Source organism: Scomber scombrus, chromosome 2, assembly GCF_963691925.1.
Source record: "Scomber scombrus chromosome 2, fScoSco1.1, whole genome shotgun sequence".
Lineage (NCBI taxonomy): Eukaryota > Metazoa > Chordata > Actinopteri > Scombriformes > Scombridae > Scomber > Scomber scombrus.
In genome coordinates, this window is record NC_084971.1 from 13,931,972 (window position 1) to 13,959,468 (window position 27,497).

At 39.0% G+C, this 27,497-nt stretch overlaps 3 protein-coding genes across 5 annotated transcripts; 2 read left to right on the forward strand and 1 right to left on the reverse strand.

The window, feature by feature from the left end:
* The first annotated feature begins 1,822 nt into the window (after nucleotides 1-1,822).
* LOC133996087 (uncharacterized) lies at nucleotides 1,823-4,263 on the forward strand. Of its 2 annotated transcripts, none has more exons than XM_062435653.1 (4): nucleotides 1,823-2,175; nucleotides 3,240-3,294; nucleotides 3,809-3,859; nucleotides 3,946-4,263. In XM_062435653.1, the coding sequence occupies exons 1-4, from the start codon at nucleotides 1,864-1,866 to the stop codon at nucleotides 3,990-3,992; spliced, it is 465 nt and encodes a 154-aa protein (XP_062291637.1). In that variant the 5' UTR covers nucleotides 1,823-1,863; the 3' UTR covers nucleotides 3,993-4,263. The 2 variants fall into 2 exon arrangements, with proteins under 2 accessions (XP_062291637.1, XP_062291632.1); XM_062435648.1 differs by having other exon boundaries at nucleotides 3,809-3,854.
* An 814-nt stretch (nucleotides 4,264-5,077) lies between these two features.
* Nucleotides 5,078-25,663, forward strand: LOC133996060 (centrosomal protein of 95 kDa-like). 2 transcript variants are annotated; one of them, XM_062435605.1, is made up of 21 exons: nucleotides 5,078-5,221; nucleotides 6,420-6,548; nucleotides 7,153-7,260; nucleotides 7,400-7,510; nucleotides 8,568-8,688; nucleotides 10,472-10,590; nucleotides 10,688-10,920; nucleotides 11,928-11,997; nucleotides 12,269-12,336; nucleotides 12,788-12,972; nucleotides 13,115-13,256; nucleotides 13,517-13,634; nucleotides 14,120-14,328; nucleotides 14,465-14,560; nucleotides 15,281-15,428; nucleotides 21,844-22,013; nucleotides 22,258-22,332; nucleotides 22,411-22,563; nucleotides 23,108-23,254; nucleotides 23,863-23,934; nucleotides 24,390-25,663. In XM_062435605.1, the coding sequence occupies exons 1-21, from the start codon at nucleotides 5,197-5,199 to the stop codon at nucleotides 24,564-24,566; spliced, it is 2,676 nt and encodes an 891-aa protein (XP_062291589.1). In that variant the 5' UTR covers nucleotides 5,078-5,196; the 3' UTR covers nucleotides 24,567-25,663. The 2 variants fall into 2 exon arrangements, with proteins under 2 accessions (XP_062291589.1, XP_062291598.1); XM_062435614.1 differs by having other exon boundaries at nucleotides 7,400-7,507.
* Nucleotides 17,027-19,573, reverse strand: LOC133996078 (uncharacterized). The gene is made up of 4 exons (XM_062435639.1): nucleotides 19,201-19,573; nucleotides 18,331-18,385; nucleotides 17,784-17,829; nucleotides 17,027-17,688 (listed from the first exon to the last, which is right to left on the reverse strand). Exons 1-4 carry the CDS (start codon nucleotides 19,501-19,503, stop codon nucleotides 17,364-17,366), a joined length of 729 nt encoding a protein of 242 aa, XP_062291623.1. The 5' UTR covers nucleotides 19,504-19,573; the 3' UTR covers nucleotides 17,027-17,363.
* Nucleotides 25,664-27,497: the final 1,834 nt, after the last annotated feature.

Below are 27,497 nucleotides of genomic sequence, written 5' to 3' on the forward strand. Positions count from 1 at the left end.
ATGGCATTGACTAACATCAAATAAAAAGGGTTTGACAGAAGACAAGAAAGCAAGTAGCTAGCAAGACCTCTTAAGTGAAACTAGCCTATTAAGTAACGTTTTTTTAAATTGATATTAGTGTTGTTTAATCGTCCAATTTATCAGTGACTGCTTCATATTACAGTAATGTGCATGCAGCTTGATAGTTTGGATCACTGCTGATGCATTCCCACTGTGTCTATTACTGTAATTAGTGTGATTAACACCATACAAGTTAAATTTCTTCTTCATGGTCTGTCAGACTTTTAAAAGGAAGCTTTTTAAATTTCCACAGTGAGTGAAGCAATCAGGATTCATTTATGTTTGATGTCCCATTTAAACGGTAAATAATGTATTTATTTATGGTGACAATTGAGCATCAAATAACATACTGAAGTATATGATTATATTTATATATTCATTAAAGCGATGGTTCGGCGTAATTTCGACCTAGTGTCATATGCACCACTACGTCTATATAAACACCCCCCTCACCCCTTTTTTTCATTTGGTCGCAAATTGGTGGAGTTAGCTATCAGCCGAATGGCTTAGTACAGGCGCTAACGGACCCACCAGTGTATCTCGTAAATTACTCCACTACTAATGCCTGGATTGTTATCAAACTTCTACAGTAGTACAAATAGGCTTTACTCATAAATCAATGCATTGGAAAGTTTGTAAGTAGGGGAGAACGGGGTTGGTTGTCACACGGGTTGGTTGTCACATTCATCAGATCTCGGGCCCTAGAGGGCGCTGTTAAAAAGGTTTGGTACTGAACGTTTCAGAATTTTAGGTGAGATGTTACTTCAGAGGTCATTTCTGGAGTAAACTGCTTGACATTGAGGTGAGAGGACATTTAGTGTTTTTCATGTGAAAATGTAAATATCCAACTCTTCAGTGTTTCTCTTCTGGGCTTTTACACAATGAGTTTATAATAAAATTATATTTAAAATTATTACCATTAAAAAGTATGAAGAGAGAGCCATAGTTAGGTAGGCTTTTTTCTTAGCTATGCCAAAACATGTGGTTGGTAGCTTTGCTGGTAGCAAAAAATCCCAGTTGGGGATGCTTGTCATATTCTCTTTGGGGTTGGTTGTCACATGTTGGTATATACATATATGGTGTCATATATCTAGTTTTTTCTTTCTTTTAAGAGCAAAATGACCAGGAACTTTGTCAGGAAGACAAACAAGGGTCAGACTCCTCCAGATGTGATGCTCAGAGCAATCAGAGAGGTGAAAATGAACAAATTGTCATATAAGGACAAAAAAGGCACAGAATGATTTTTCCTGTTTATGTTCTCTTGGTGCAGGGGATGTATTAGGTTGTTGTATTTCAATTAAACAAAACATTTTAAATATGTTTTTAAGACTGTATACATGTTTTATTTTTCCCCATTAAAATAACACAGGTACAACCAACCCCATAGTGTGTGACAACCATCCCCATCGTGGGGTTGGTTGTCACAAGTGCACAAGACATATTTGACGGCCCATATCTTTTGAACAGAATCAGCTGAAGGAAAGTAAGACCACTCTATTCTTACCTGACACTTTAGGCTTTCATTACAAATTAAAAGGGAATTTATTCAGTTTATGGTTTATGAGGAATTCAAAGGAAAGTAAAACGTGTGACTACCAACCCCGTTCTCCCCTACACCAGGAGTTTATTAAGATAACACTTAGCTACCTGATGACTTTTATGATGTACTCTGCTGCTACTGCTAAAGCTGTAAACATCGTCGAAATCTATTGCCGGAAGTGACCAGTAGTACTAGTAGTGAAGAAGGAGCAAGAAGCGAGAGTACAGCAGAAGACACCAATGGGAGTAGAAGGCTAGGACAACATGCCATACAGTTGTGTTTATCCCGGCTGCGGTCTTAAACGTAAAAGGTACAATCCGGAGACCTTCCATGGCCTGCCGTTTCGCAGGAATGACCCGGAGATTTTACAACAGTGGCTTGTTGTGCTCAAAATGGACATCACGACGCCAGTAGAGACCCTAAAGAAGAAGCGCTACCGTGTCTGTAGCAGACATTTCAATGTAGATGACTTCATTCATTATACAAAAACAAAGTACCAAAAAAAACCGACTAGATTACACCTGAAAAGGAACACAATTCCACGAGTGGGGACACCGGCTGCGGACATAGTAGAGGTAAATTTACTAGTATTTTGTTGATAACGTGTTTGTGTACATGTTGGTTGAGGGAGGGGTAACGCTATAGTTTGGGGAAGCGGCGCAGCTGAACAACACACAATGCAGCATGAAACAACTTAAACTCTGAGGTGAAGAAAATAACTACGTGTTCAGTCTGTCTCACCTCAACAACCCTGCAGCTGCTCAGCGTGTTGGACAGTGATGTCTGTCCCGGAGCAGAGAGGTGCTCTCCACCAGTGATGGGAATAACGGCGTTATAAATTAACGGCTTTACTTTTTTCAGTAACGAGTAATCAAATTAATTACTGTTTCCGCCATTACAACGCCGTTACCGTCTGTCGCCTGTCTCACCCACCCCCCTCACTGGACCTTTTTATTTATTTATCCATTTCCAGTACAATTTTTCATAGTTATATTAAGAGAAGTTGGTTTCCATGTTCCATGAGGAACATGGAAACCATTCTATATTTTGGTTTACTGGCACAACTACTTTCTGCATTTGTGTACTGAACAAAATGTAAACACCATTTGCTACCATTTTTCATGAGTTGAAAGATGCTGATTGAACAGCATGATTATTGGACTGTAAACTGCAGTTTTATCTTGGGAAAAAACACATTTATTAGGCACTTAGTGATACATTTCACCATATTTCTGTGCACAGTTTAATGCTGATCCAAAACATCCCATATATGCTCAACGGGTGGCATGTCTGGTGAGTATGCCAGCCATGGCAAACTTTGATGTTTTCAGCTATATTGAAGACGGCTTGTGGAGAAACTTTCAGGTCACAGCCACAATTCTGGTGGAGAATCCTGCAGTCAGCATGCCGACTACACGCTCCCTCAAAACCTGCAACATCTGTGGTGTTTAAGAGTGACCTTTTTATTTTTCCAGTCAAAGACACTCCTGTGCAATAATCATAGAAGAAGTTGTTTATTTAAGTTAAGTTTATTTTGACACATGAAAAATGGGAGCAAAAACAAGTGTTGGGTTTATATTTTTCTTCAGTATAGATCTGAAATACTTGAATTAATTCCCTACACTGTGGTATTTTACAGTTGGAAGACAATCGGGCATTGATGAACAGACCACAGGACAAGTGCAGAAGCATAGGTGAGTCCATGAATGACTTTGTAGTGTACAGGCTCATGTGTGATGAATGAATCACACTTATCTGTCTGCTGTGGTGTTCATGAGACCCTGTCCATACAACACAGAACTCACAGTAATCTGCTTGTGTTCTTTGCTGATATTTTTCTTCACATCTTTAAAGACTTAAGAATTTTTTCAGCACAACCATTGAATTGTGACACAAGTTTGCCTCACTGCAACCTACAGTCTATTAAGATTTGTCGAAACATGCAAAATCAATTAACAATTATATCTCCAAGTCTTCATTCATATGCTACTAGAATTGACACTGACATTCTTTGGGTACTAGATATTAAGTATTCAGGTCATTAAGTCGAGCAAGCACACAAATGCTCACAATCTACTTGGACCCCGATCATTGTCGCTCAGAGCTATATTTGGTTTGAAAGTTTCTCAAATGTACTTTCTGTCTTTGAATGTTTTCCAACGTTCACGTAAGATCCTTTCGACTGACAACCCCAATGTTTATTCACAGGTGTTCAAGTAAATGCATCTGAGAGGTGCACTGTGACCACAGAGAAGTCAAGTAACTTTGATCATATTCAGTAAATCATGTAGTTAAAGAGAAACCAGACTTTTCAATCTCTGCTCTCTTTTCCTGTCTCATCACAGACCCATTCCGCAGTACCTCGTTGATGAGGAGGCCATCATGCAGCTGATGAAGACCTGTCCAATGTGTGACAGACAATGTCGCTGTACCAAATACACTCGTGGTCCTTGCTTCATAGTCCAACAGAAGTGTTACTTCTGCGATTTTCAACGCAAGTGGGCCAGCCAACCTGAAGCTGTAAACACCAACGCTCGTAAGGCACACATGACACCCAGGAAGAAACTGAAGTCAAATGACAATGAACTTAATGAGATGAACTTTTCTGAATTTCTGACTCCAACTCTCCATTACAGAGCTGTGTAACAGTGTCAATGCTCTCTTCAGATATTATTGATGTAAATAAATAAATGATCATTAACTATTTGGTCCTTTATTTCTTTTAAATTAAAACATGATGATGTTCAGTGTAAATCTGTAGGGCTGTGGCTCCATCTGGATATATAGTGCACTGAATTTTGTCACTTTAACAATGCTAACTACTACCTGATTAGGATTATTATGGATTTGGGAAACACCTGACCTCAACTATTAGGTACTGTCACTTTGACCAAGAGAAGTCCGACAGTATGTAAAATCAAAGATGCTGCAGGATGACTTTCTCACCCCTGACTGGAGTTCTACTCAGCAGCAGTTAAGCAGTGCTTAACGGACTGCATTTGAGGTGAAACACATTTTATTTTAAATGCTATGTGTTGGTTTCAAAAATATTTTTTTGAATTGTCACAATAATAATTAAATAAATGATTGCTGATTTCCATTTAGCTGCTTCAGTTTCAGGGTCCTCCTGGTGTTGTGCATGTTGTACAAACTGGGCTGATGTTAGAAAAAACCTGAAAAGTTTGTATTTTGTTTGTATTTCACAACATAGCGAGAAAAAAAAACTATTCAGTGGTCATTTAGGCACCTGACTTGTTATAAGATAGACTTGAAAAATGTTGAAGTTGTCCTTTAAATGAAAGTTTCTTTGAGCTTCACACTAGTATTGCTTGTAGTGTCACTACGGTAACAGCAGGGGCGGTAGGCACCCAACGAGAGGCCCTTCCGGAAACAAAGAAGGAGCGTCCAATCAAACTAGACTACACTTTTAAATGAGGACCAATAATTTCTCCTCCCTGCTGCTACTGAAACCACAACAACACCACAACTGACCACAACTGTCCAGGCCGGGACCGGGACTCCGAATTAAAGAAGAAACTTTTGCAGACATATAGTTGATTTTTAAGCCCCAACTGCCTCTCGCCGACAGCTGTTTGATGGGAACCCCGGAGGGAGAGAGAGGTAAGGCGGCGGAGACTGCGAGCTCCGGTCCGGAGAGAAAGCTAACGACGCTAACTCAACAGCTAGCCATAGCTGGCAGGTCATTATTGTTCCTTTGACTGACATCACCTGAACACCCACACACATATGTAGAGATGATTCAAGATACGAGATTACAGGCCACAGTTTGACGGTAACGCTGAGGCTAAAACAGACAGACGAGTTTAGCAACGTTTGACTACGCTGAAGTTAGCTTCCGATACATGAACTATAACTTACTTGAACTTGTCAGATTCTATTCATGATCATCTGGTCTAGATTTGACAGGTCTAAGTATAACTTTGTGGGTTTTGATGTGGACCTGGTCTAATGTAGCATGGACGGAACATATATGAGAAATCTCCCCTTTTTGTGTTACCATAAGCATAATAAAGATTGGTACAAATCTGAAAGTGGGTTTAAACGCCGTTAATGCTTTTTGTTACGATGGCTAGAACTTTTTTACAAGCCTAAATTGCGAAAAAACGGATAATAGGCGGCTAAATACCAATATTTATGTTTCCCTTAACCACGAATGGGAAGCTAACTTCAGCATTAGCTCGCTGCTTATGAGTCAACTCAGTACGACTCATCGCTGACAGGTAACACTGACTCCATAGACAGTCATATATTGTTGTTTTAGCACCTAAATTCATCGCCGCCGGGTTTGATGACTAAAAAGGGGATTTTTGTCATTCAAACTGATGCTCTTTAAGTTGAAGACTGAGAGAGAGGGCTCCCCGCTCCCAAGCTTCAGTTTGCCGCGGATGGATAGTGATTGAATTATCACCTCTGTAGGAGACAGAATTAATCCTGTTTGTGAATGAATGGATGAATATTGCTGTCATTGAATGGACTTTTCTCACATGTTACACTGATGGCTCGTATATTAAAGAAGTATTTCACTTATATTTAGAACAGGCTTAAAACCCTTTTTTATTGTCTTTTTCATCTTAAATGTTATTTATTTTCTTTTATGGTATATGTTTTTAATGCTGTTAGATTACACTTTGAGATTCATTGTGTTTAAGTCTAGTTCAAATTACATGCATTATTATTATTAATATTATTATTACAATATTTAATCAAGATGCAGGATTTTAGTTCTACACTAATCTTTCATTATTCTTAATTTTTCTAGTTATCTGGATGACTTCATTTCCCCCCATTTTTTCTACAGATTGGGTAGATGTGGCAAATGATCTGCTCAGCAAGTGTCACATAAACCTGAGGCTGAGGAAACTGACGGACTGTGATGCAAATGTTTTTATTGCTCTCTATGAGGCCATCTTTGGGGAGAAAGTTCCAGGTAATTAGCTGCTTATGAACCACAGCCCCCGGCATTATTGGGTGATCAAGTGATTAATCAAGAAACTGAAGAACAATATGAGAAAAGTATATTGAATTAATATGTTGACCTATTGGTTGATTTTCTTTGTCTTATCGGACAATAGATTGAGAATCTTAAAGGTCTGAAGTATTGGTCGAAAAAAACAGGCAATTTGATGACATCACCTGACTTCATTAGAGCAAACAATCAGTTAATATAGAAAATAATCAGCAGGTTAAAGTTATAACATTGGCATTTAAATTCAGATCATGAGGCTTGAGGCATGATCACAAATACTGAAGGTAAACAAGCTGTGTGTTATTAGTTGAGAGCATGATCTCCTGATTGTGCTTAGTATGTGAGGAATGCTCCCTAAGACCATCAAACATGCCATTGTGGGACTGTTAATGTTGCTGAGCTCTTTTCTGCATTCTTGCTATGGCTTAAGTGTACAAGGAGGTGTTTGTGTATGTATGATGTTGTAGGTTTGTTGTTGCTAAATGAGAACATATCCCTGTTTCTGTGGTCTCATGCATCCAGGCTTTGGTTATTTACCTTTTCTGTGTTGTGTGTGTGTGTTCAGATTATATTGAATCACCATGCAGTCAAGAGGATGACATCCATAATGTCCAGTCTGTGATCGATTCACTGTCCTTGGATTATCTTCAGATCAGCCTCTCACACATTACAGGTAAAATAAACACTGACTTACTCCTTCACATGTGTACATTTTACTTGGATTGACTGAAGATGTAATTTTATTTTGAGCTACATAACACATAGATGTTAAACAATTATGATTTTTATGATCAATGGGTGTATGTTTGCAGGAGAAAATGTTGTCAGAGGGAACGAAGAGTCTGTCAAAAACATCCTGGAAATCTTTGATGGCCTACTGGAATATCTCAATGAGGAGATAAGCGAGGAGTTGCAGAATGGTGGTAAACAGAGTCATTTGTCACTTTTGCCACATATATCAACCTGAAGTATAATGTGTAGATTTGTGTGTAACAAAGGGGTTTGTGAAAATATGGATCTGAAGTGTATTTCTGGCTGTGTTTTGTCATTCAAGTATATCAACATTGAAATTCAAATATCAAATTATGCACTTTAGTTAGATTTATGCTTTAGAAGCTGAAAGAGTTGGTGCCATGTTAATATTAATTCCATTGCACAACTTTTTTTTCTGCTTAAGTGTTGACAAAAGTATCACAACTGGTATCAAATGTCCATCAACTAAATATATTGAAACGTTTCCATTTCTACGAGAATTTTTGTTCTCACCATTAAACAGCTTTGCAGAACAGTAGCCAGAGGGCCGCTGTCATTGTAGCCTAGCACTCAGTGATTTTGCTTGGATTGAGACACAAGACTTTATTGAGGTGAACTTGTGTTTCTCCTCTAGCATGAACTGGACATAATATGTCCTAAAATTAGTTTAAGAGCAAGGCTTTAACCGGGTACAGACAATCCTGTTCACTTGGCAGAACTGAGCATGGCTTTGTGTGACCACCTCATCCCTCAATCCACTGCCAAACGGCAATTAGTAGTTAATGACTGTGAGAGTTTAAAAGGCCCATTCAGATGTGAAATGTAAAGCGAGCTGGGATCTGGTACAACAGAACTGGTTTGTTTATTGTGATGTGAAAGCAGAACTCTAGAGGTTTTGTGCCTGAAATGTTTATTAATCTGAATTGTAGGGACATTGGTACAGTAGTCTGTCTTCAGTGTCTCCCTTTCACAAATTGCACATCTTCATTTAGTACTTAGTTTAGATAGTGGATGCTGTATTTTCAGATGTTTTTTTGGCTGTGTCATTAATGTTTGTCCTTACATTTTTGAACTGTGAATGTTCACATCAGTGTCTCTATCAGTGTTACTATGTTGTAATGACAAGTATTGCTTTACTTTGTTGTTGGTTGCATTTTTTTTTTTCATGCTTTTGCTCAGGTTTCTGTCTCCGTCTCGGCTAAATGTACTCTTCATGTCTCTTTTCAGAGGAGCTAAATGACAGTTTCAATGAGGAAGTGCTCTGTGAAACCAAGGAGCCAACAAATTGTGATGGCACTGAGCAGAAAGAGACCAAGCTGGATGGAGCATGTTTGTCTTCTAGTGGAGAGTAAGAACTTCTTCTAAATGTACTACACATACTTTTCCCAACAGTAATACACCACTCAGACAGCAGACATGTATATGATGTGAGTCTACTTAGTGTTCACCTGACCCACATATGAGACAGCTGTCACCAGTCTGCAGTGTGGTTCCACATATTTCACTGATATACCTGTGAATTAAAAATAATTTGCAGGTTAAGTCTCAGTTTCACCTCTCTTATCTGTCTGTATGCGTACTTCCTCTCTCTTCTGATCGCCGGCACTCTCCGAGTCCTGCAAAGTCTGGCCCATTACTCACAATTATCTCCATGTCAAAGTCAGACCTGTAAATATAAGAAAGGCAACTCGATCCACGATTAAACACATAGGCTACATATAGTCACTCACTTTAAAGTACTTTATTTTTACTTGTTGCACAATGTTAATCTGTGTCTCTGTAAGAAGGGCAGAACTGCACACTCACTGACATTCACACATGCTGGGGCACACACAAAGATACGCAGTCGCAGATACAGCAGCTCTTTCTCTCTCTCTCACACATACAATGAATGCATTTTAATGTTATAATGACTGCTCCCTTGTATGCCTGCAAATCATTTTCATTTCTGACTTCTCCTTTTTTCTCCACCTGCTACGCACCTGTTTTTCGTCCATTTTTACCCGTGCCCATACCTATGAATTTATATAATTTTATTTTTTAAATGTTATACTTTTTTGACACATTTTTTGTGGGTTACCCATCCCGACCCATTGTAGGACCTTGCTCGCTCCTTCTTTCTCTTTTACGTAAATTGGTCGAACTTCTTTAGGTGACATTTTCTTTATCTGTTCAGATATGGTGGCTTTTTTATGGCTTGTGCCAACCACAGAGTTCTTCTGCTATCATAAACATACCACTGCTGACCATGTTGCTGTGAGTCTGTCAGTTAAATCGCTTTTTCACTCTGTCATTTCCAATTAGTGAAGTCAGTCAGGTATTTATTTAGTTACTTTAAAAATGGTGTGGGTCATTGTTTCAGTACTACAACAGTACAGCTTTATTTGAACAACGAATGGTGATAATAAGAAATCTGTAAGATATACATGACAGCTTGGGTTTTACTAAAAAGGTCACTTAAAATGTTTTAAAAGTAAATATTCCTTTATATTCCGATTTAATGAAAACAAAATGGAAATCTAAAACAAAGAAGGGAGTGGGAGACTTCTGTATGTGTTGACCTCACCCTTAAACCACACACAGTGCCAACAGGTTTGTTTGCTCCATATGATTTGGGTCACGCAGTTCCGTGCTGTACATCCTGTTGACACAACAGCCAGCTCGGCTACCCTCCAGCACTACTGTAAATATTAATGGTTGGTTATCAAACATGAACACAAACAGTGGCATAACTCCTGCTCTTTATTCTTTGCGTAGTTGGGTGCAGGTTGCACTGCTGATGTGTTTAATGCAGTTGAAATATGTAAATAGCTCCTGTATTGTAGTGTTAGTGTAAGTAACAGATGAACCACTGATGAAGCTGAGTAACACTACAGTTGTTCAGTAATCTAAATTAAGTGCTCCTGTGGGAATGATTTTAACAATATGCCAAGTTTATGTACTAACAACAATATTACCATGGCCTCACCTAGGCCTGAATCTTGAAAACTCATTGAGTTTGTTCAAAAATCAATCCATTCCACGTTTAAATACAGTTATTAATAGCAAATAATTCAAATGAAACCTCTTGTTATTTGACATATTGTACTTGTGTGAACCACTGGTAGATCATATTGTGTCTTATCATCCAGATCCACTATCCAGTCCAGTAAACATTCCCTCCACTCCTGGAACGCTGAAGAGATCGGATCAACAAGTGATCACATTGGGCTGGGAGTGTCGGCACGCACATTCACAACCAAACAAGAAGGTAAAACACAAAAATACAGTCGATTTTAACTTGATTCAACTTGTAAGGTTTTAACATGTAACATAAATAACCCTTTTATTACATCTCCTTCTTCAAGGACTGGCCCTCCCTCCCCAAACCTCAGATGCATTAACCACCTCTGGCCCCCTGGACACCCAGGACGCTCCACTGGCAGAACTGCCACACTCAGCCATTGCTCTGCAGCCACCCAACCAGAGCAACACTCCCCACAGACCCGACACAGACCCACACTCACTCAGCCAGTCCCCCACAGCTGCTGGCCTAAACCACGAGCATGCAGAGGAGGAAGCCGAGCCTGTCACTACAGAGGTAGTCTGCCTTATAATTCAGCAAGATGAAGTGTAATCATTCAGCCCATTTACCTGTTATTTGCATGCATTTTTAAAGGATGTGCAAATGTTATCGTCTCAAAAAGCAATGAGGTAGTGTTACTGTAGTGCTAGCACGCAAGACTTTTTCCTCCATCTTCCCCCTCTCCCTCTCCCTCTCCCTCACACACACAAACACTTCCTATTTTAGTGATTTCAGCACAATGCAGGAAGAATAAGCATATGCTGACTTAGCTTGACTCATTTAAAATTGCTACAACAAGGAGTTACTTCAAACAAACCAAAATTCCTGTATTTTACTTTTCAGACTTTTAGACGCTCATCTCACTATAGTACACTTTTGCAGAGGAATTTAGTTTTAAACAAATTCTGCTTGCTGATCAGTAAATGGGAATCAAAGAAAAGTTGGCAGCCAAGGAAGAGTAATAAATTATTTGAGATAATATGTGCTGATTTTAAATCTGCTTCCTCTTTTAGTCCCAATTGTAACTACACATTTTAAGTTAAAGAAATGTGCCATGTAAAAAAAAAAAGAGAAAAAAGTCACTCTTTAATCTAGACAGAGATACGTGTATTTATAACTTCTTAAGGAAGTCACTTGAATCAGGAAGTGTTATCTGACTGACTTACCTCAGCACATTTTGTAGGATTGCCCTCACTAGCATGCCCTGGCATGACCTGACTGATTGCACACACACAGCTTAACCTATGACCTGCTTCTCTAACTCAGAGCACACAACAGCAGCCAAACTTAAAGAAGGTTTTCTTCTTTCTTTAGAGTGCCTGACATGTACTTTCACCAATCACGAGTGTCAATATGTTTTGTTCAAAAAGTAAGTGTAGTCTGATCTCTGATGGCTTTTTTTTTAACTAGTATGGATATTAAAATGTGACTTTTGTATTATCTCGCTCCCTCTAGTCAATGTTAATAACCTCTGCTCTTTTTCCTCTCACTCTTGATCCCTCTCACTTCTCTTTGTCACACAGACCTCGAGACCTGTAGCTGAGACAGTTGTCACCAATGGACTGCAGTCTCCTCCCCTTTGCCACTCTACTGGTGAGCCTCATTCACAACAATATGTGGTTTAACAGTTTCATTTATTTAACTCTGCATCACATATCATCAGATTAAAATATAGAAAAAAGTATTCCCTGCCAACACCCGGTGAAATTGAGATTAATGACTTATTGTTGAAGTTGGATCTCTAGGGTAGCAGGCAAATTGTACTGTTTATCTTCTTTACCGCTGCTACTGCTACAAAGTGAATATTCCCCAGCAGAATGAAGTGTCACTTAGGTCTCGATGTCATGTTTTGCTCAATTTTCAGCTGTGAGTGAGAAGTCTTTGTCCAGCCAGCAAAGAGCCCGGACAGGAGCGGAGGGGGAGACACTAGAGGTATGAGAGCAACAAGCCGTCACATGTACCAGTTTTACAGCAACCTCTGAACCATGCAGGCATGTTGTGTGTTATGCAGGTTGCTCTTTTAAAAACGCAGAGATGGATGATTAAGTGGCATTCGCAGTTACCTTCAGTGTACTTGGGTTAAATTCAACAAAGACCTTTTGCTTAAAAAATATGCATCCATCTTTTCTTTCTCTTTATTGTCTCTTGCAGTCCTTTTTAGAGTGACTTGTTGAACAGCTCTGTGCTCAAGTACTGTAATTTAATGTAAAGATAAATGTGACATTTTCAGGATATTTTCATATTGTTGACGTTTGAATGTTATTAAGAGGCAATGTGTTGTGTTTTTAAATATGCAAATTTGCACACATTTCTGCTGCTTTCCCTATTTCCCGCTTTCTTTTTAAATTTTGAGTTGTCGACTTGTTTTTTTTCCTCATCTCAGCCAACTAACGGGGGTCCCAGGAGGGTTTTATTCCGCACCCAGCCAGATGTGCTCTTCCTTACCCTGCAGGACGAGATGGGGGCCACGACCCCTTCTCCGCCAGACACAGAAGAGGAGGAGGATCTGAGTTATACACAAAGACGACATGAGAAAAGGACGGGTCACACAGATAAGACTGGCTTTAGGTAAGAGAAATGGAGCTACAGAGAACAGTAGGAAGCTCCTCATAGAAATTATTTTATGCAGGTACAATGTAGTAATGCTGATTATTTTTTTTGCCTAACTGTCTCTGCTGTATGGTGTTTTTGTTGTTGTCTGACTGATCAGAAGTAGCAGGCTGGAGGAGGAGGAGGAGGAGGAGGGTTTTGAGGAGCCTCTGTCTTATCGCAGACAGAGGAACAGGCAAGCAGAAGAGGAGCTGCACCACATATCCGAGAAACTCTCCCATCGACTTGAGGAGCTGGATCAGGTGTGTGTTTGTGTGTTGTGTGATTGGTCACAGCACATTGTCATAAATGTTTTGTATCCAAGTAAAGGGGACTTTGGACTGTTTTGTTGGGGTGGATTAGTATATGTTATATGGTTACCTGTCCTTTTCATGGCAGACATGACTTGTTATTTACAGTGATATTATGACCACCAACATATATTTTGTGTACTTTTTTTTGTCTTTTTCTTTTTTGTTTTATGATTTGTAACTGTGTTAGGTGTGTTGTGTAATTCCTGTAGATGCTTAAACGAGTTCTGGATGAAAGTGGAGAGTCCAGCGAGGTCAGAGAAGAGGACAAGCAGTCCCACCACAGCGACAGCATCATGGAGTGTCGAAGGACTCCCAGACAGCATACAGGTACAAATACATTACGGGTAAAATGCATCAAACACATTAACTGCAGAATCTTTTATTTCAGCCCATCAACTACATATTATTTTATTTCCAACCAAAGCACAGTACTACCAAGTTTTGATATTATGCCACTGAAAAATCTACTTGCAGGGATTTATAGTTGATGAGTGAAAACATACAAGCTAATGTGAAACTGTCATTTTAGGGGTTGACAATTATGGATAAACTTATTGTGTGTATTCGAAATCCCATTGGTTATCATTGTTTTGCTACGAAATCCTATAATTTTTGGAAAATATATGAATAAAAACCATATAAGATTTAATGCTTTGACAGATTTTGGTTAAACTGAATTCAACTTTCATTTAGAACTGAACTACAGCACCTCCATATGATAAGTTTTTCAGTTTCTGGGGCTGTTAACCACACATTTGATAAGTGCTTTGTGCTGATACCAAACTTAACTGTATTAAATTGTAACTTTTAAGTTTCAGGAATACCTGATCCTGAATCCACCCACCGAACACGCTCCCTGTCTCCCTCCCCTCCACGAGTTCGTCGCTCTCTGCAGGTACAGTTAGAGGACGCCATGAAAGAGGCTCTGAGTATGGATGATGGGAGACAAACTAACCTCACAGCTTCTGATCATACATGTCGAGAGCTACATCACAGACCATCACACAGAAAACATAGCAAGGTATTAACATGGTCATTGTTTTCTTTATAGAGATTTCCCTTTTTAAATATAATCACAGATTTAAGACCCAAATGTTCCTATCGGTTCTAGCCATCATGTCATATGCCTAAACAATTAATGAATCTCTCTGTTTCAGTACCTGGTGAATACAGCTTATGAGGAAGAGTTGAAAATATATGAAGGCAAAAAACAGGCAGATCTAGACAAGGCACGCCTCAGAGCTCAAGAAGCTGTAAGTCAATGGTGTGATGTCAAATATAGTATGAGTATTTTAAAGAACCTTCTTTGTGCTCTTCCCATTATTTTCTACTTCACATCCCTGTTTAGGACATGAATAGAGAATCTTGTCTTTTGCTGCTGTTAATGACTATGACTGCTCCGTGGCCATGCTCGCTTAGTTCTTAACTTATGTGGAAATATGTGACTTCTACACCACATGAGAGAGATCACATTGATCAGTTTAATTTTGCTGTAACCATATATTATTACAGGCACAAATTATAACAGGTACCTGATTATCAAACTATCAATTTCATCACGTCATAGTACAGGAAGGACATGTTAAAAATGTAATCAAACAAAAGTAAGTTTAGGAAAACCTCTCTTCAATATTTACTTTTATTATAAAATATAAATTAGGTCATGTGCTATTTTCTACCTTTTATATACAGTCTATGTTTTCTACTGAAAGCTGAAGAAAAATTATCTCATAATCTCAGTCTGTGAGTAATAATTTAATTCCAGAGTTTCTCATATAAAATAGCAAAGAGGAAATATCAGCTGCTGCTTTGTAGTCAACTAAACAAGCAACAATGAATTAATGTTAACAACAAAGCCTTCAGCTTGGCAGAAAATATCAACGTGGGTCACTGAATGCTTTTGACTGTTTGGCTATTTGTCCAGAATTTTAACTGACCTGTGTGTGTGTGTGTGTGTGTGTGTGTGTGTGTAGGAACAAGAGTACAGAGAGGCCATACTAAGGGATGTGTCCCAAGCCCCCAGACTGTCCCCAGCTAAAATGAAGGCCCAGCATAAGACGCAACGTAACCCACAAACTACACCAGGACGAAGGAAGGAAACCCCCAGAAAAGCTCCACCAAGTAAGTTAAGACTTGTACTGAAAGGTCTACAGGGTAAAGGTGTAAGTCTATTTTCTAGTATATTGAACAAGTCTTGCATTCATTCATACTTGCACACATGTTACATATGAAAGTGCAACATAGCTCTGTATGTTCCCCTGCAGCAGGGGTGTCAAACTCATTTTAATTCAGGGGGCACATACAACCCAATGTGATCTTGGGTGGGCCAGACCAGCAAAACCATTGCATAATAACCAATAAACAATATATATAATACATATATATAACTTTACTATAATAAACCATCTAGGCATACCCTGGTAAGACAGTGATAAAATGCGTCAAAGCCCACCAAGGAAAAATTTCTCGTTCAAATCTGGATTTCATTGCAAGTCATTTATCAAATTGGATGTGCACGGGAAGATCAGAAGCCTTGACTGTGAATAGCAAGTGAAAATAAGCGAGAATAGCTGTGTTTTTTATTGAAAAACTGGAATTACTTTTCTGCAATGTTCACAATTTTCACACACACTGGGCCGAATTGGACTCCTTAGTGGGGCAGTCCTGGTCTGTGGGCTATTTGTTTGACACCCTTGCCCTGCAGGATTACAGCAAAAAAGTAAAATTTATATTATTCAGATTTTTCCAAAAAGACAATGTGAAATACTATGGTGCCTTTACTATACACATTACTCAGTCTCTCGAGGATTTCAGAGTTGTTTTGTGATAATTGTGACAAAAAGGAATACTGCATATCATAGAAACATCTATATTTCAGTGCTAGTTTTTTTAACTCATTTTCTGAGCATGATAACTATAACTTTTATTAAATAAACTTTTACCTCAGTATCGGCAGCAAATGAAATCAGACAAAAATACCATTAAAATAAATCCATTAACCCCTGAATCCTTGCTGAATGCGCACTGTGAGGATGCAAGTTGCACAAGCAATTGGTCCAAATCAAAGCGGTCTTTTGATTTGGTCATTTCATGTGAAAATGTTATAATTTGGTAAAACTGCAAGCTCTCATAAATCTTGTGAAGATTTCTTGAATTTGCATTAATTATTGCTTTCACAAAATCATAATTTCCTGGAGGGACTGAGCAGTTCTCAAACAAACTTAGTAAACTAAACTATGCTGAACTCCTTTTACTGTTTTACTTTAAAGGTGAGGAATCAAAGTCTGTTTACAGATCTTGAGGACTTCTGCTGTATATGTGGAAAAATGTTGTGTATATTCAGCTGGAGCTGCATAGTTACTTTGAGCTGGAGCTACAACCCTACAGATTTACACTGAAGTTTGATATATTTTTCACTTTGAGGAGGGACAAAGTGTGCACATCCAGGCAAATTATTTAAGTGCAAGACAAAAAATCATTTGCAGGGTACAAAGGAGGGAGGTCTGCACACCGAGAAGCTCCTAATAATAATAATTTTATTCTATTAATTGAAACAATGTTTCAATCTGTTATATCTACATCAGGCAAATGTGAAAGAGAAACAGACCTTTCTTGTACAGGCAGCAATACCTTCAAATCATCAGCAGTGCACCCTGCTGGTCAGCAAGCAGCAGGGAGAACAAACACCAAAGATTAGAACAAATAGCCTACAGTAGGTTATTTTGTCTACCTGTTCAGGTTTGTATTCAGATTCAGCTTTATTTGTCCCTGAGGGGCATGCCTCTGTACTCCTGTTATACACTCTCTTGACTGCCATTGTGTGGCCTTTGTTGTCCCTTCTTCTGCCTAGCAAGTGATACTGATTTGATTGCTGCCTATATAAGAAAGATCTGTTTCTTTTACATTTGTTTGAGGAAGATCTTACAGATTGAAACGTCAAAAAAGAGATACAATTATTTTTTTGGGAGCTCAACAGTGTGCAGACCTCACTCCTTTGTACCTTGAAATGTTGTCATTTAGAAGCTTTACGGCACCAAACTGTTCATTATCATTTATTTAGAGCATTGACACTGTTACACAGCTCTGTAATGGAGAGTTGGAGTCTGTGATTGAGGATTCAGAAAAGTTCATCTCATTAAGTTCATTGTCATTTGACTTCAGTTTCTTCCTGGGTGTCATGTGTGCCTTACGAGCGTTGGTGTTTACAGCTTCAGGTTGGCTGGCCCACTTGCGTTGAAAATCGCAGAAGTAACACTTCTGGTAGACTATGAAGCAAGGACCGCGAGTGTATTTGGTACAGCGACTTTGTCTGTCACACATCGGACAGGTCTTCAACAGCTGCATGATGGCTTCCTCATCAACGAGGTACTGCGGAATGGGTCTGTGATGAGACAGGAAAAGAGAGCAGAGAATGAAAAGTCTGGTTTCTCTTTAACTACATGATTTACTGAATATGATCACAGTTACTTGACTTACTTCTCTGTGGTCACAGTGCACCTCTCAGATGCATTTATTTGAACACCTGTGAATAAACATTGGGGTTGTCAGTCGAAAGGATCTCTTCAATGATTATTGATACTGATAATTGGTTCATAACATATACAGCAGGAGATTTGTGTCATGTGATGTAGTTAGATTGAACTGAATATTCGTAAAAACAAGTGAAGGACTTAAAAGCTAAATGTTTGCTCTTGCTGTCAAATTAATTAATGTATTGCTGCCACTTGGGAATGGTCTGCTGTCTGACATTCAACAGGCAGATGAAGGGCTTTGCCAAAAACATTTGTGCACATTAAAAAGTATTTTCTAAACAAGACACTGGTCAGACTTTCAGAGTAACGTTGACTCTGAAGTCTTTAACCATATAAACAAAAATATCAGCAAAGAACAAAAGCAGATTACTGACTTCTGTGTTGTATGGACAGGGTCTCGTGAACACCACAACAGACAGATAAGTGTGATTAATTCATCACACATGAGCCTGTACACTACAAAGAATAATAATAATCATTTATGGACGTACCTATGCTTCTGCACTGGCCTCGTGGTCTGTCCATCAACGCCTGTTTGTCTTGCAGCTGTAAAATACCACACAACACAGCCACAATTTGAACAAATGACTTCAAGTATTTCACTACTCCTAACTTCAAAGTGAGTTGTGGCAGTGATGTAAAATACCCCCACTCCAGGTTCCCCATAGCAACCACTTCAGTATTTGGACTCTATTAACCATCATTTTGTGTCTAATTGACTAATGGTTGCAACAATTTTTGAAATGACTGTAGTATTGAGGATCAGGGCGGACTGCAGTGTGGTCCTTTGGGGCAATAGTTCACTGTCAATGTACGTCCACTAAATGTGTTTTGGCCACTGACTGGCACAGATTGTAATAAGTGTAGGACAACTTTATGGAAAGGACCATACAGAGACAGATCTTTTTCTTCACATTTTGCTTCTTCCAGTCTAATTGTTATTACACTACAAAAATCTCACAAGAGGTGAGTGGCTGTGGGAAGACAATACTGGAATGAGTCTTCCAATGTGGACATTATTAGAACAGACATTTTTATAGGGGCTCATCAAATAACTACAATCAGCGTTAATGTAAAGGATGTGCAAATGTAGGCATAAAAATGGTCTTATAGATCGTATAATAGGTCAACATAAATGACATTTTTACATCAGGCACGCACACATTGGCAACATTATTACCCAGATAATGTCGGGTTTTTTATATCACTTATCGTGAATGTCAAAGGCTGCAAAGGGAACGTGAATCAATATAGATATGTATACTACTGGCTTATTGAGTGATTGTTTTTGGCGTTACCCTGTCATGTTTGGAGTGTACTGATGTTAGGGTAAACACAGTAACATGAGCTAATGACATTACCTCCACTCTGTCTGCAGTAGGCTTCTCCACTCTGGGAACAGCAGTTTTCTTTAGGAAAAAGTGCTTTGGTATAGGATGTCTTCTCTTCTTTGGCTGGCAGTAGTCCTCCCGTTCAAAATGGTCACTGCAGACCCGATGGTCTGCAAGGCGCAGGGTATTGACAGGAATGTTAGCATCGATCTGTAGCACAACTAGCCACAACTTCAGCGTATCCCTATCCAACAGAGGTAGTCTATGAAAGCTGCGCGAAGTGTTGGGCGACATTTTGTTGGCACAGTTCGGAAATGCACAAACACGAACCATTGGTTAGTTATCTTTTAGATGACACAACGATGAGCTTTAACTACTCCAACAAAACAAACTCTTGCATCGCTCCTGTCTCCACCTCTCACTGACATTTCCACCATTGTCTTCCTGCAACAAGTCACCTCTCGCGAGATTTCAGACACCGGTATCATAACAAACACCTGAAGAAACAACGTGAACAAAAAAGCTTTATCTATATAGGGATTATTTCCATGATGCTGTCAGACATTTATGATGACACTCTGAGCCTGTCAGTGGTAAAAACAAAAAAACAATCGAGTTTAGTGGACAGTGACGTTGCATTGTTGCCTCAAAGGACTACATTACAACCCGTATCGAGACTGCTGGCTGAAGAGCTCTCGTTAATACCAGACCAATTTCAAAAACTGTTGTCCCCAAATGGTCACTTGCGCACAGACAGATGGAAAATAGGGTCCAGGTTGCAAAAAAAAAATACCTAAGTCTCCCTTTAACACCTTCCCTGGTGTGTTGTACTTTGAATGTCTGATGTGTGGTCTGCACCAGTAAGGGGTCAATTAAATCTGCACTATACCTTGTATAGCCTTAAGGGCAAATTTATCGAGGCTTCTACAGTTTTCATGACTTAAAAGACATAAATCAAACCATGGACTCAGAGTTTCCTAATCTCTAATGGGTTTCATCCAATTTTAGGTTGTATTTACCACCACCTTATGGACATAAGTCCCATTTCCTACCTAAAAGTCACACTAAAGTGTAAATCACTGATTATCTTTGGTGCCATAAGAGCCGAAAGCCAAAAGAAATCGTACACATACAGTGTATAGATGTCGGTGACGGTAGCTGAGATTAACATTGAGTTAAGCTAACAATAACTACTCGATACTGTCGCTACCAGCTTTTTTTTAATGATAATCATTTGTGTCCAAAACCTTTGCTGCGACACCGGGTCTCCCATCTGTGGACTTCAGGTTGTCGTGTTTTGGTGCTTTTAAGTCGATTTCTCGTGTATCCATCCCCATCGAAATGTTCATTAGACACGGAGCACATCGATACACGTATGTCCATTTGTAAAGCACGTTGCTGCAAAGAGATTCGCTTTTTATCGTACAAGAGTGTGACTTGTCATTTTGTGTTAGCAGGAAAAATGCAGACATGAACCGTCTCCTCGTGTTGCTTCTCGGCTATTTTAATGACTCTGCTGTCGGCTTTTTGTAAGGGTGTTCAGAGGAAAGTTGAGTGAAATATTAATAACAATTTTTAGCGGCTCATCCTCCATTTTTACGCTATATAGATGTGGGGGAAATGTAGAATAAGCGTTGTGACACTGTTTAAAGCCCACTTTTCAGATTTGTGAAACTTTTTGTAGCTATAGAAAAAGAATGAACATTTTTACTGTTTCTCCATCCAGCCATTAGACCAGATCTAGTTTAAAAGCTACCATATTTCCATGTACATTTGTGAAAGCGTTATTTATTTGTGAGCAGAGAAACAAGGGCACTTGTACAACTGCTCTAATCTGAAACTGTGTGTTAAACTGTCATCAATAAATTGATTTAATCCAGGTTTTACAAGTCTATATATAGTGTTTTTTTATCCAGACCTAGGCTAATTTAGTCTAAGGTGCAGATAAAGCAGTGAAATCACCCTTTTTTCTGTTTTATGAAATAGAGTTTCACAAATCTGATAACAGGTTTTAAACAATCTATGGGGTGTACATTTTAATCTAGTCCCAATTTAACCAGTGGTTTTAAAGATGGACCTGGGGTAAAAAAAAAAAAAAACAAACAAACCAGAGAATCTGGATCTTTGACACCAACTTTAGTGTTGTGTACTTACCACACCCCCAGAAAAAGAAACAATGTTTCAGTTCAGTTCAGTCTCGATTAAAATCCCATATTGGGCAATTTGGATGCAGCACAACAGATAAACATGTAAACATACAAGAAACAATGTTAATGAAAGAGGTGCAGCTATGGATATGAAAACTGTGTCTAAAAATGGTCTGATATTTTAAATAATGATTCTTAAATTAGTTTGCTCCACTTAGAAATAATCCCCCAGTTTAGAAGAGATTTCAACCATTACCTCCATTATATATGTGTAACATTACAAGAAATTTGCCAAGTTGCATCTGGTAATAAATGCATCTCATTGTGATACTTGTGCTCACTTTGTTTTTTGCAACTGTAGCATTGCCACCAGTAGTATCATCATTTCCCCCCAAGGACAAGGCACATATGCAGTATATGATATGTGCTATATTAAATTAATCATCAGAATAAAGGAAGGACAACGTGATATTAATGTAGTCTGATCATACTGGTAATGTTCTGATTCGTGTCTTCTCCTCTTCAGTGAAGGTGAAGGAGAATGAGCTCCTCCCTGTGCTGCTGGATGAGTTACCCCATCTTCACATCTCCCCCCACACCCTGGGCCGGATGTGGGAGCAGCAGATGCAGCAGGTGGACAGACTTCACACCCTCTCGTCCTCTCATAGCAAGCGTCGCGGCAAACTCTCTAGCCAGGTAGGATGATGGCCATTAAAAGTCAGAAGGGGAGGGATGTGATGGCATTTTAGGTCAAAATGGTCAGTGAGTGAAAAGACACCACAGAGAACATATTAACGAGAGAACAGCCAATTATTTAATTTTATCCATTATGAATTTAATGTTAATTAGCTACAGCTGATCTAATTTGCAGCTGACGACATCTGTCATTTTAAGCAGTGACTGACTGTTGGCTACAAATGAGAATCTGCTGCTCTTCCAGGTGGAGGAAGCCCAGAGGAAACATGACCTGCTGGTGGAAATCGTCCAAAAAGACCAGGACCACAAGAGGCGTCTGGTGAGCATCGACGCAGAGTGTGATCACATTTTCTTACACCTTACCTGTCAGTGACAAACTAATGTGTCCATCCTTCAGAGGGACTTCAAAGAGCGCATCCAGCAGCAGAAGTCTACCCAGAACAGACTGAGAGAACAGAGGCAGCAGACAGCCCGCGCCAAGAAGTACCACAACGACTACCATGTCCAGCACCGTGCCCGTCTGATGAAGGCACGCACCAAGGAGGAGAGGGTGAGTAGTGGAAGCTGTTTTCAGCTTTGTACAACAAGGGTCACAACTAATGATTTCTCTCGAAATTGATCTTTCTTTTGTTTATTTTTCAATTAAATTAAGAATTGTGTTGTTTATAATATATATGAAAACATTAAAGAGGGAAAGAAGACAGTCACATGTTTTCCAGAGCTCAATGTCTTCAAATTGTCCTACCAACACATCAGAACTTAGAGAGACTACATTTTCAATCATATTTAACATATACAAGAAAATCTGCAAATCATTAGACGCTGTAGCCAGCAAATGTCTCTCATCAATCTCTTCTGATCTTTGACCCATGTTAGGCCAGTTAAGTTCTTGTGTTGTTGCATCTAACCTTTTCTCATTTCTTCTTCATGCTTTTTGTTCCACTTGCTCTACTGTAAGTTTGAACATATATGTGTATGTCTAATTATTTGTGTGGATGTTTGTTGCAGAAGTAGTTACAGTACACTGCTAAGTTTAACATTACAGATCATGTGATTCAATGAGGACCCGTGTGTGTGTGTGTGTGTTTGTTTAGATGTTTCGGCAGCTGTTTGAGGAGGGATTGGAGCTACAGAAGGTCCGGTTGAGAGAGCAGAGAGCCAATGCCAGGGAGCAGCGGCTGGAACACCAGAGACGACACCAGGACCAGATCAAGTCCTTGGAGAACTACTACAAAGACCAAGTAGGACATAAAAACGCACACACACAAGGGGCTTCATGCAAGAACCGCTTGTACAAAACATTTGTGGCATTCATCAATTATTTCAATGTTATAATTCTAATTTATATTTTGGTGCAGCAACTTCTGTTTTTCAATAGTTGTTTCACTGCAACAGCTTCCTCTGTGGATCTTTGCAGGTCTCTGTCCAGTATAATCTAGTGTTGCTGCTGGCAGTGTAACATAACCTGTAGACTATAATACTCTCACAAACACACAGATTAGAATTGTTTTGAAATGGCAATCTAGTCTTTCACCTTTTTTTTCTCCTTTCTTTAAAAAAAAAAAAAAAAAAGAGGGTCATAAGTAAATCTGAACACAGCATACACAGCATGGAAGAAAGCAATTTGATGTCAAGTGCATCAAATCAGCCTTTCAAGACTCTCTAGGCAGTAATATGTGTCAACAGATACAAATCCACACAAATTATTTGGGGAAAAAAAGGTTTAAATTCTGGAAGTAGCCTGAAACAAATCTATTGTTTGTGCATAGACACAAATTCACCACTCCTCACACTGGTGAATCCTTCTCATAGATTCTGACTGAGGTGTAACCTGATTTCTCTCTCGCAGTTTTCACTACTGGCTGAAAAACTTGCACATGAGCGGCAGGACATCCAGGTTCGAAAAAAAGCTCAAGAAAAGGTAAACCATTGCAGAAATATTAGTGCTATGAAATCACAGTTTTTACTGTGCATGTTGTATTCCATAAGGCAGAAGATGATTACATATAATATAGATTAATATAATATGATACGTTTTTGGTCTGAAATCAATGAACACTACAGAGTTTTTACTTTTATATCATGGTGTTTTACCATAGTACTGCAGTCATGAGATCAGTCACAGCTGAGACCGTAGACTCTTTTTCAGAGGATGGTTTACTTTATATCCCTTGAGGATATGTTTTATACAATCATGACTTTTATTTATTGATTTATATCTTGAAAGTTTTAGTCCTCTAATCAGGGATGCTGTGGATAGACCCCCAAAAACATGGGGTATGGTCTAATGTTTCATTGGAAAATAAAATGGGAAAGAGCATAACTAATCAGGGAAATAGTGAGACAGAAACATTCACCTTTCCCATTTGATTGCAGGCTCTGCTGAAGATGAAGCGAGAGCTGCGTTCCAGGATGGAACGTGAGATCGGTGAACTGCAGGAGATCATCATCCAGAACGACGAGGACGACTATTTCCAGGATTTGGAGGTCCAGAGGCTGCGCAATCGGGTCCAGATGGCTTCCTTCCAGTACAACACTAGCTATATGCACTGATGCGGAGGAGCGAGTAACACGCGGCTGTTTTAAGCTCCACGCAATCAAAGCTGGATTACTATCAGAAGAACATGCTGCGAGACACGTTGTTTCTGCCACTCACAACTAAGGGTACGACATTCTGACGGCTGAACGTAATTGTCACCTCAGAGATTTGCACACAAAAAGGAAATTCACTTTGTAAGAACTAAAACAAGTCCTGATTAGATAGAACATACAGGCGTATTGAGACAGAATGTGTTGAACAAATGTTTGATGAACTGAACACACTCCGGCAAAATGTAGCTATTAGCTAATTTATCTTAACTCTTCCTCTCACCTCAGCTGCTATACCTGAACCTAACGACACCTTGGACCAAGTCCCCTTCTACCATGGGTTTTAGTACTCGATATGTAAGAATGTTTTAAAGTGACTCCCTCACTGTGCTGTTATTGTAGCAGACAACTAGTAAAAATGTTCTTCCCTTCGCCAAATGGGGACCACAGATGCAAAGTTAATAAGTATGAATGTCACACACTGACAGGACTTGTAACTCTTTTTTTTCTCCCTTTTTTGTGCGATGTCTTCCCTTTTGATGTTTTAACCATGCCAGTGGACTATTTATTTTTTAACTTTTAATGTATTTTGGTTTTTTAACTAACCTGGAGTTGTGCATTCTTATCACCAGGAGCGATGATAATCAGTCTTTAATGACTTTTTCTTTTCCTCAGCTCCATTGCATTTGATTTTAACTCAGCCAGAACTTAAAGGGGATTTCCAGTGATTTTGAACATCAAAGGCCGTTGTTTACAGGTTTACGTGAGCACTACTGTGTATGTAAAGTCTTTTTTTTGGCTGCAGAAGTCTGATAAATTACCTCAAGGGATGAAATTTGAGGCAGTGTAGTAGTAGTCATCAACACCTGTAAACTAACTATAAGTGAAATTGTTGGAATTCACCTTTAAACCTGGTAATTTTGAAACAATACAATGTTAAAACACTGTCGACTGATATTGTGCATTGTATCTAATGAGCACACAGATGCCCTCATCTATTGATGTTATCTATTAAATTTGTGGGCTCACTCATCTCTGGTTGAATATGACACAGTTAAAGGTTTAAGGTATTTGTTTTAGGTGCTGTTTTAATGGCTTATTTTAATTCCAAAAAAGCATAAAATGAACAGTGAAAAAAATCCTATATTGAAGCAGCTCCATCTGGATCAAGTGTGAAAGTCCAAGTCAATTTAAGTCATTTACATTGAAAATAAAAAAACATACAGTATATCTGAGGGGAAAACACATTTGTGTCCTTTTGGGAACAGAAACTTTCCCCTTCAGCAAATGAATATAAAAAAAAGTCTTATACAGTCAAACTCTGCACGTCGTTCTGCACAGAAACAAGAAGAAACATTCTAACATTAAGGGGACTTTTAGGGTAAGTTTGAGTTGAACCACCAACATAATGAGTCATGTCCAACAATACTCGATATTACTTGAAAATTACACAGCAATCTTTGTTTCAACAGTTATGGATTGTGTAGAACTGCAAATTGGCACAAAGATGGAAAAGGATCAAAACATTAATGACATATTGAAGAGGGAAATTGAACCTGTACAAAGAAGTTTCATGATAAGAAAAGTCCATCCTCTTTTCTGTTACTTACATCCATTAACTGTTCACTCAAATTAGTCTGTATCAAGTATTCTCCATGTCTGTGGTTTGATGAAGTTTAAAGACACACGGCAAACTGAGGCGACAACTTCCAGCGTCAGATGTTTTTTTTTATGTGTGAATGGCATCAGTAAACAAGTGAGCCCCAAACCACTGGAACATGTTCTTAGATCAAAATAATCCCGGTACAGCCACTGTCCACATGGAGCATCATTTCAGACATTTAACTATCTGAACTAGTGTTACTGCTTGGAGACGGAGCTGAGTTGGTCTTTCAACTTGCTGAATCTTTCTGATTCTGTCCATCATCTTCATCATCATCACTTGGCAGGTTGGTCCATTTATAGCGGCTGTCACAGAAACAGCAAGCCTGGGAAACCACAAACTTTAGTCCTTTGACAGTCTTTCTAACTGTACATTCTTTGCTGCATTCCCGACATGACTTGAAAAGCTGAAGGATGCACTATTCATCGATGATGAACTCTGATGAGCTGAAGGAGTCCGAACAGACACAGCAGTTAGTCAGGTTAGGTGAAGAGGAGCTGTGAGTTTCCATTTCAATGTGTTCAGTACAACAGATAATAGACGAAGTAATGCTAAAAACTGGAGATATAGGTGGGAAGGAAGAGAGGGGTCAGCAATTCAAAAACACAAACCGTTAAAAAGATCTAAAGTAGATTAAAAGACTAAACAAAAAATGCAGATACATTGAATACACAATTGTGACAAAAGAACAAACAATGTTCAATGCCTCGTATCAAATTTGTTGAGCTGACCTGCAATCACTGTAATGCTAGTTGGGACAAATAATATTATGTTAAATATTGTTACTGTTATACTGATATTAAAGTCTCGTACGATGGTTTGTGTCAGCTTAGCAAAAGTTGTTTTACCTTTGCTGTGATTCTACAGCAGCAGCAGGAAGGTGAGTTGCTGCAGTACATGAGGATCCTGCTACTTATAAGCGGTGGTTGAAAGCAGAATTTTTACAATTACATTACAGTTACTAATCCCAGTATTTCCCTGTTATTTATTTTAGGGGTCGTCTACTAATAATAACATTTCTATATCTGCTAAATAAATAAAAGGTGTAACATGTGGCTGGGACCTTTCTGTGTGTCCTGTGCCTGGGTGGTTTCTCTCTGGCTTCCTCCCACAGGCCAAAAACATGCAGGTTAGATTAATTTAGTGACTCTAAATACCCATAGGTGTGAATGGTTGCCTGTCTCTGTACTATATATTAGTCCTGTGATTGATTGGCAACCTGTCCACGGTGT

Bases quoted from the DNA above. Each gene is read 5' to 3' on its own strand.
- LOC133996087 (XM_062435648.1), top strand. From the start codon at position 1,864: ATGCCATACAGTTGTGTTTATCCCGGCTGCGGTCTTAAACGTAAAAGG. The intron at 2,176-3,239 runs GTAAATTTACTA...GGTATTTTACAG, and splicing joins CGGCTGCGGACATAGTAGAG to TTGGAAGACAATCGGGCATT. The intron at 3,855-3,945 runs GTCAAGTAACTT...GTCTCATCACAG, and splicing joins TGCACTGTGACCACAGAGAA to ACCCATTCCGCAGTACCTCG.
- LOC133996060 (XM_062435605.1), top strand. From the start codon at position 5,197: ATGGGAACCCCGGAGGGAGAGAGAG. The intron at 7,261-7,399 runs GTAAAATAAACA...GTATGTTTGCAG, and splicing joins CAGCCTCTCACACATTACAG to GAGAAAATGTTGTCAGAGGG. The intron at 8,689-10,471 runs GTAAGAACTTCT...CTTATCATCCAG, and splicing joins TGTTTGTCTTCTAGTGGAGA to ATCCACTATCCAGTCCAGTA.
- LOC133996078 (XM_062435639.1), bottom strand. From the start codon at position 19,503: ATGGTTCGTGTTTGTGCATTTCCGAACTGTGCCAACAAAATGTCGCCC. The intron at 17,830-18,330 runs GTACGTCCATAA...GTTTATTCACAG, and splicing joins AGGCCAGTGCAGAAGCATAG to GTGTTCAAATAAATGCATCT. The intron at 17,689-17,783 runs GTAAGTCAAGTA...GTCTCATCACAG, and splicing joins TGCACTGTGACCACAGAGAA to ACCCATTCCGCAGTACCTCG.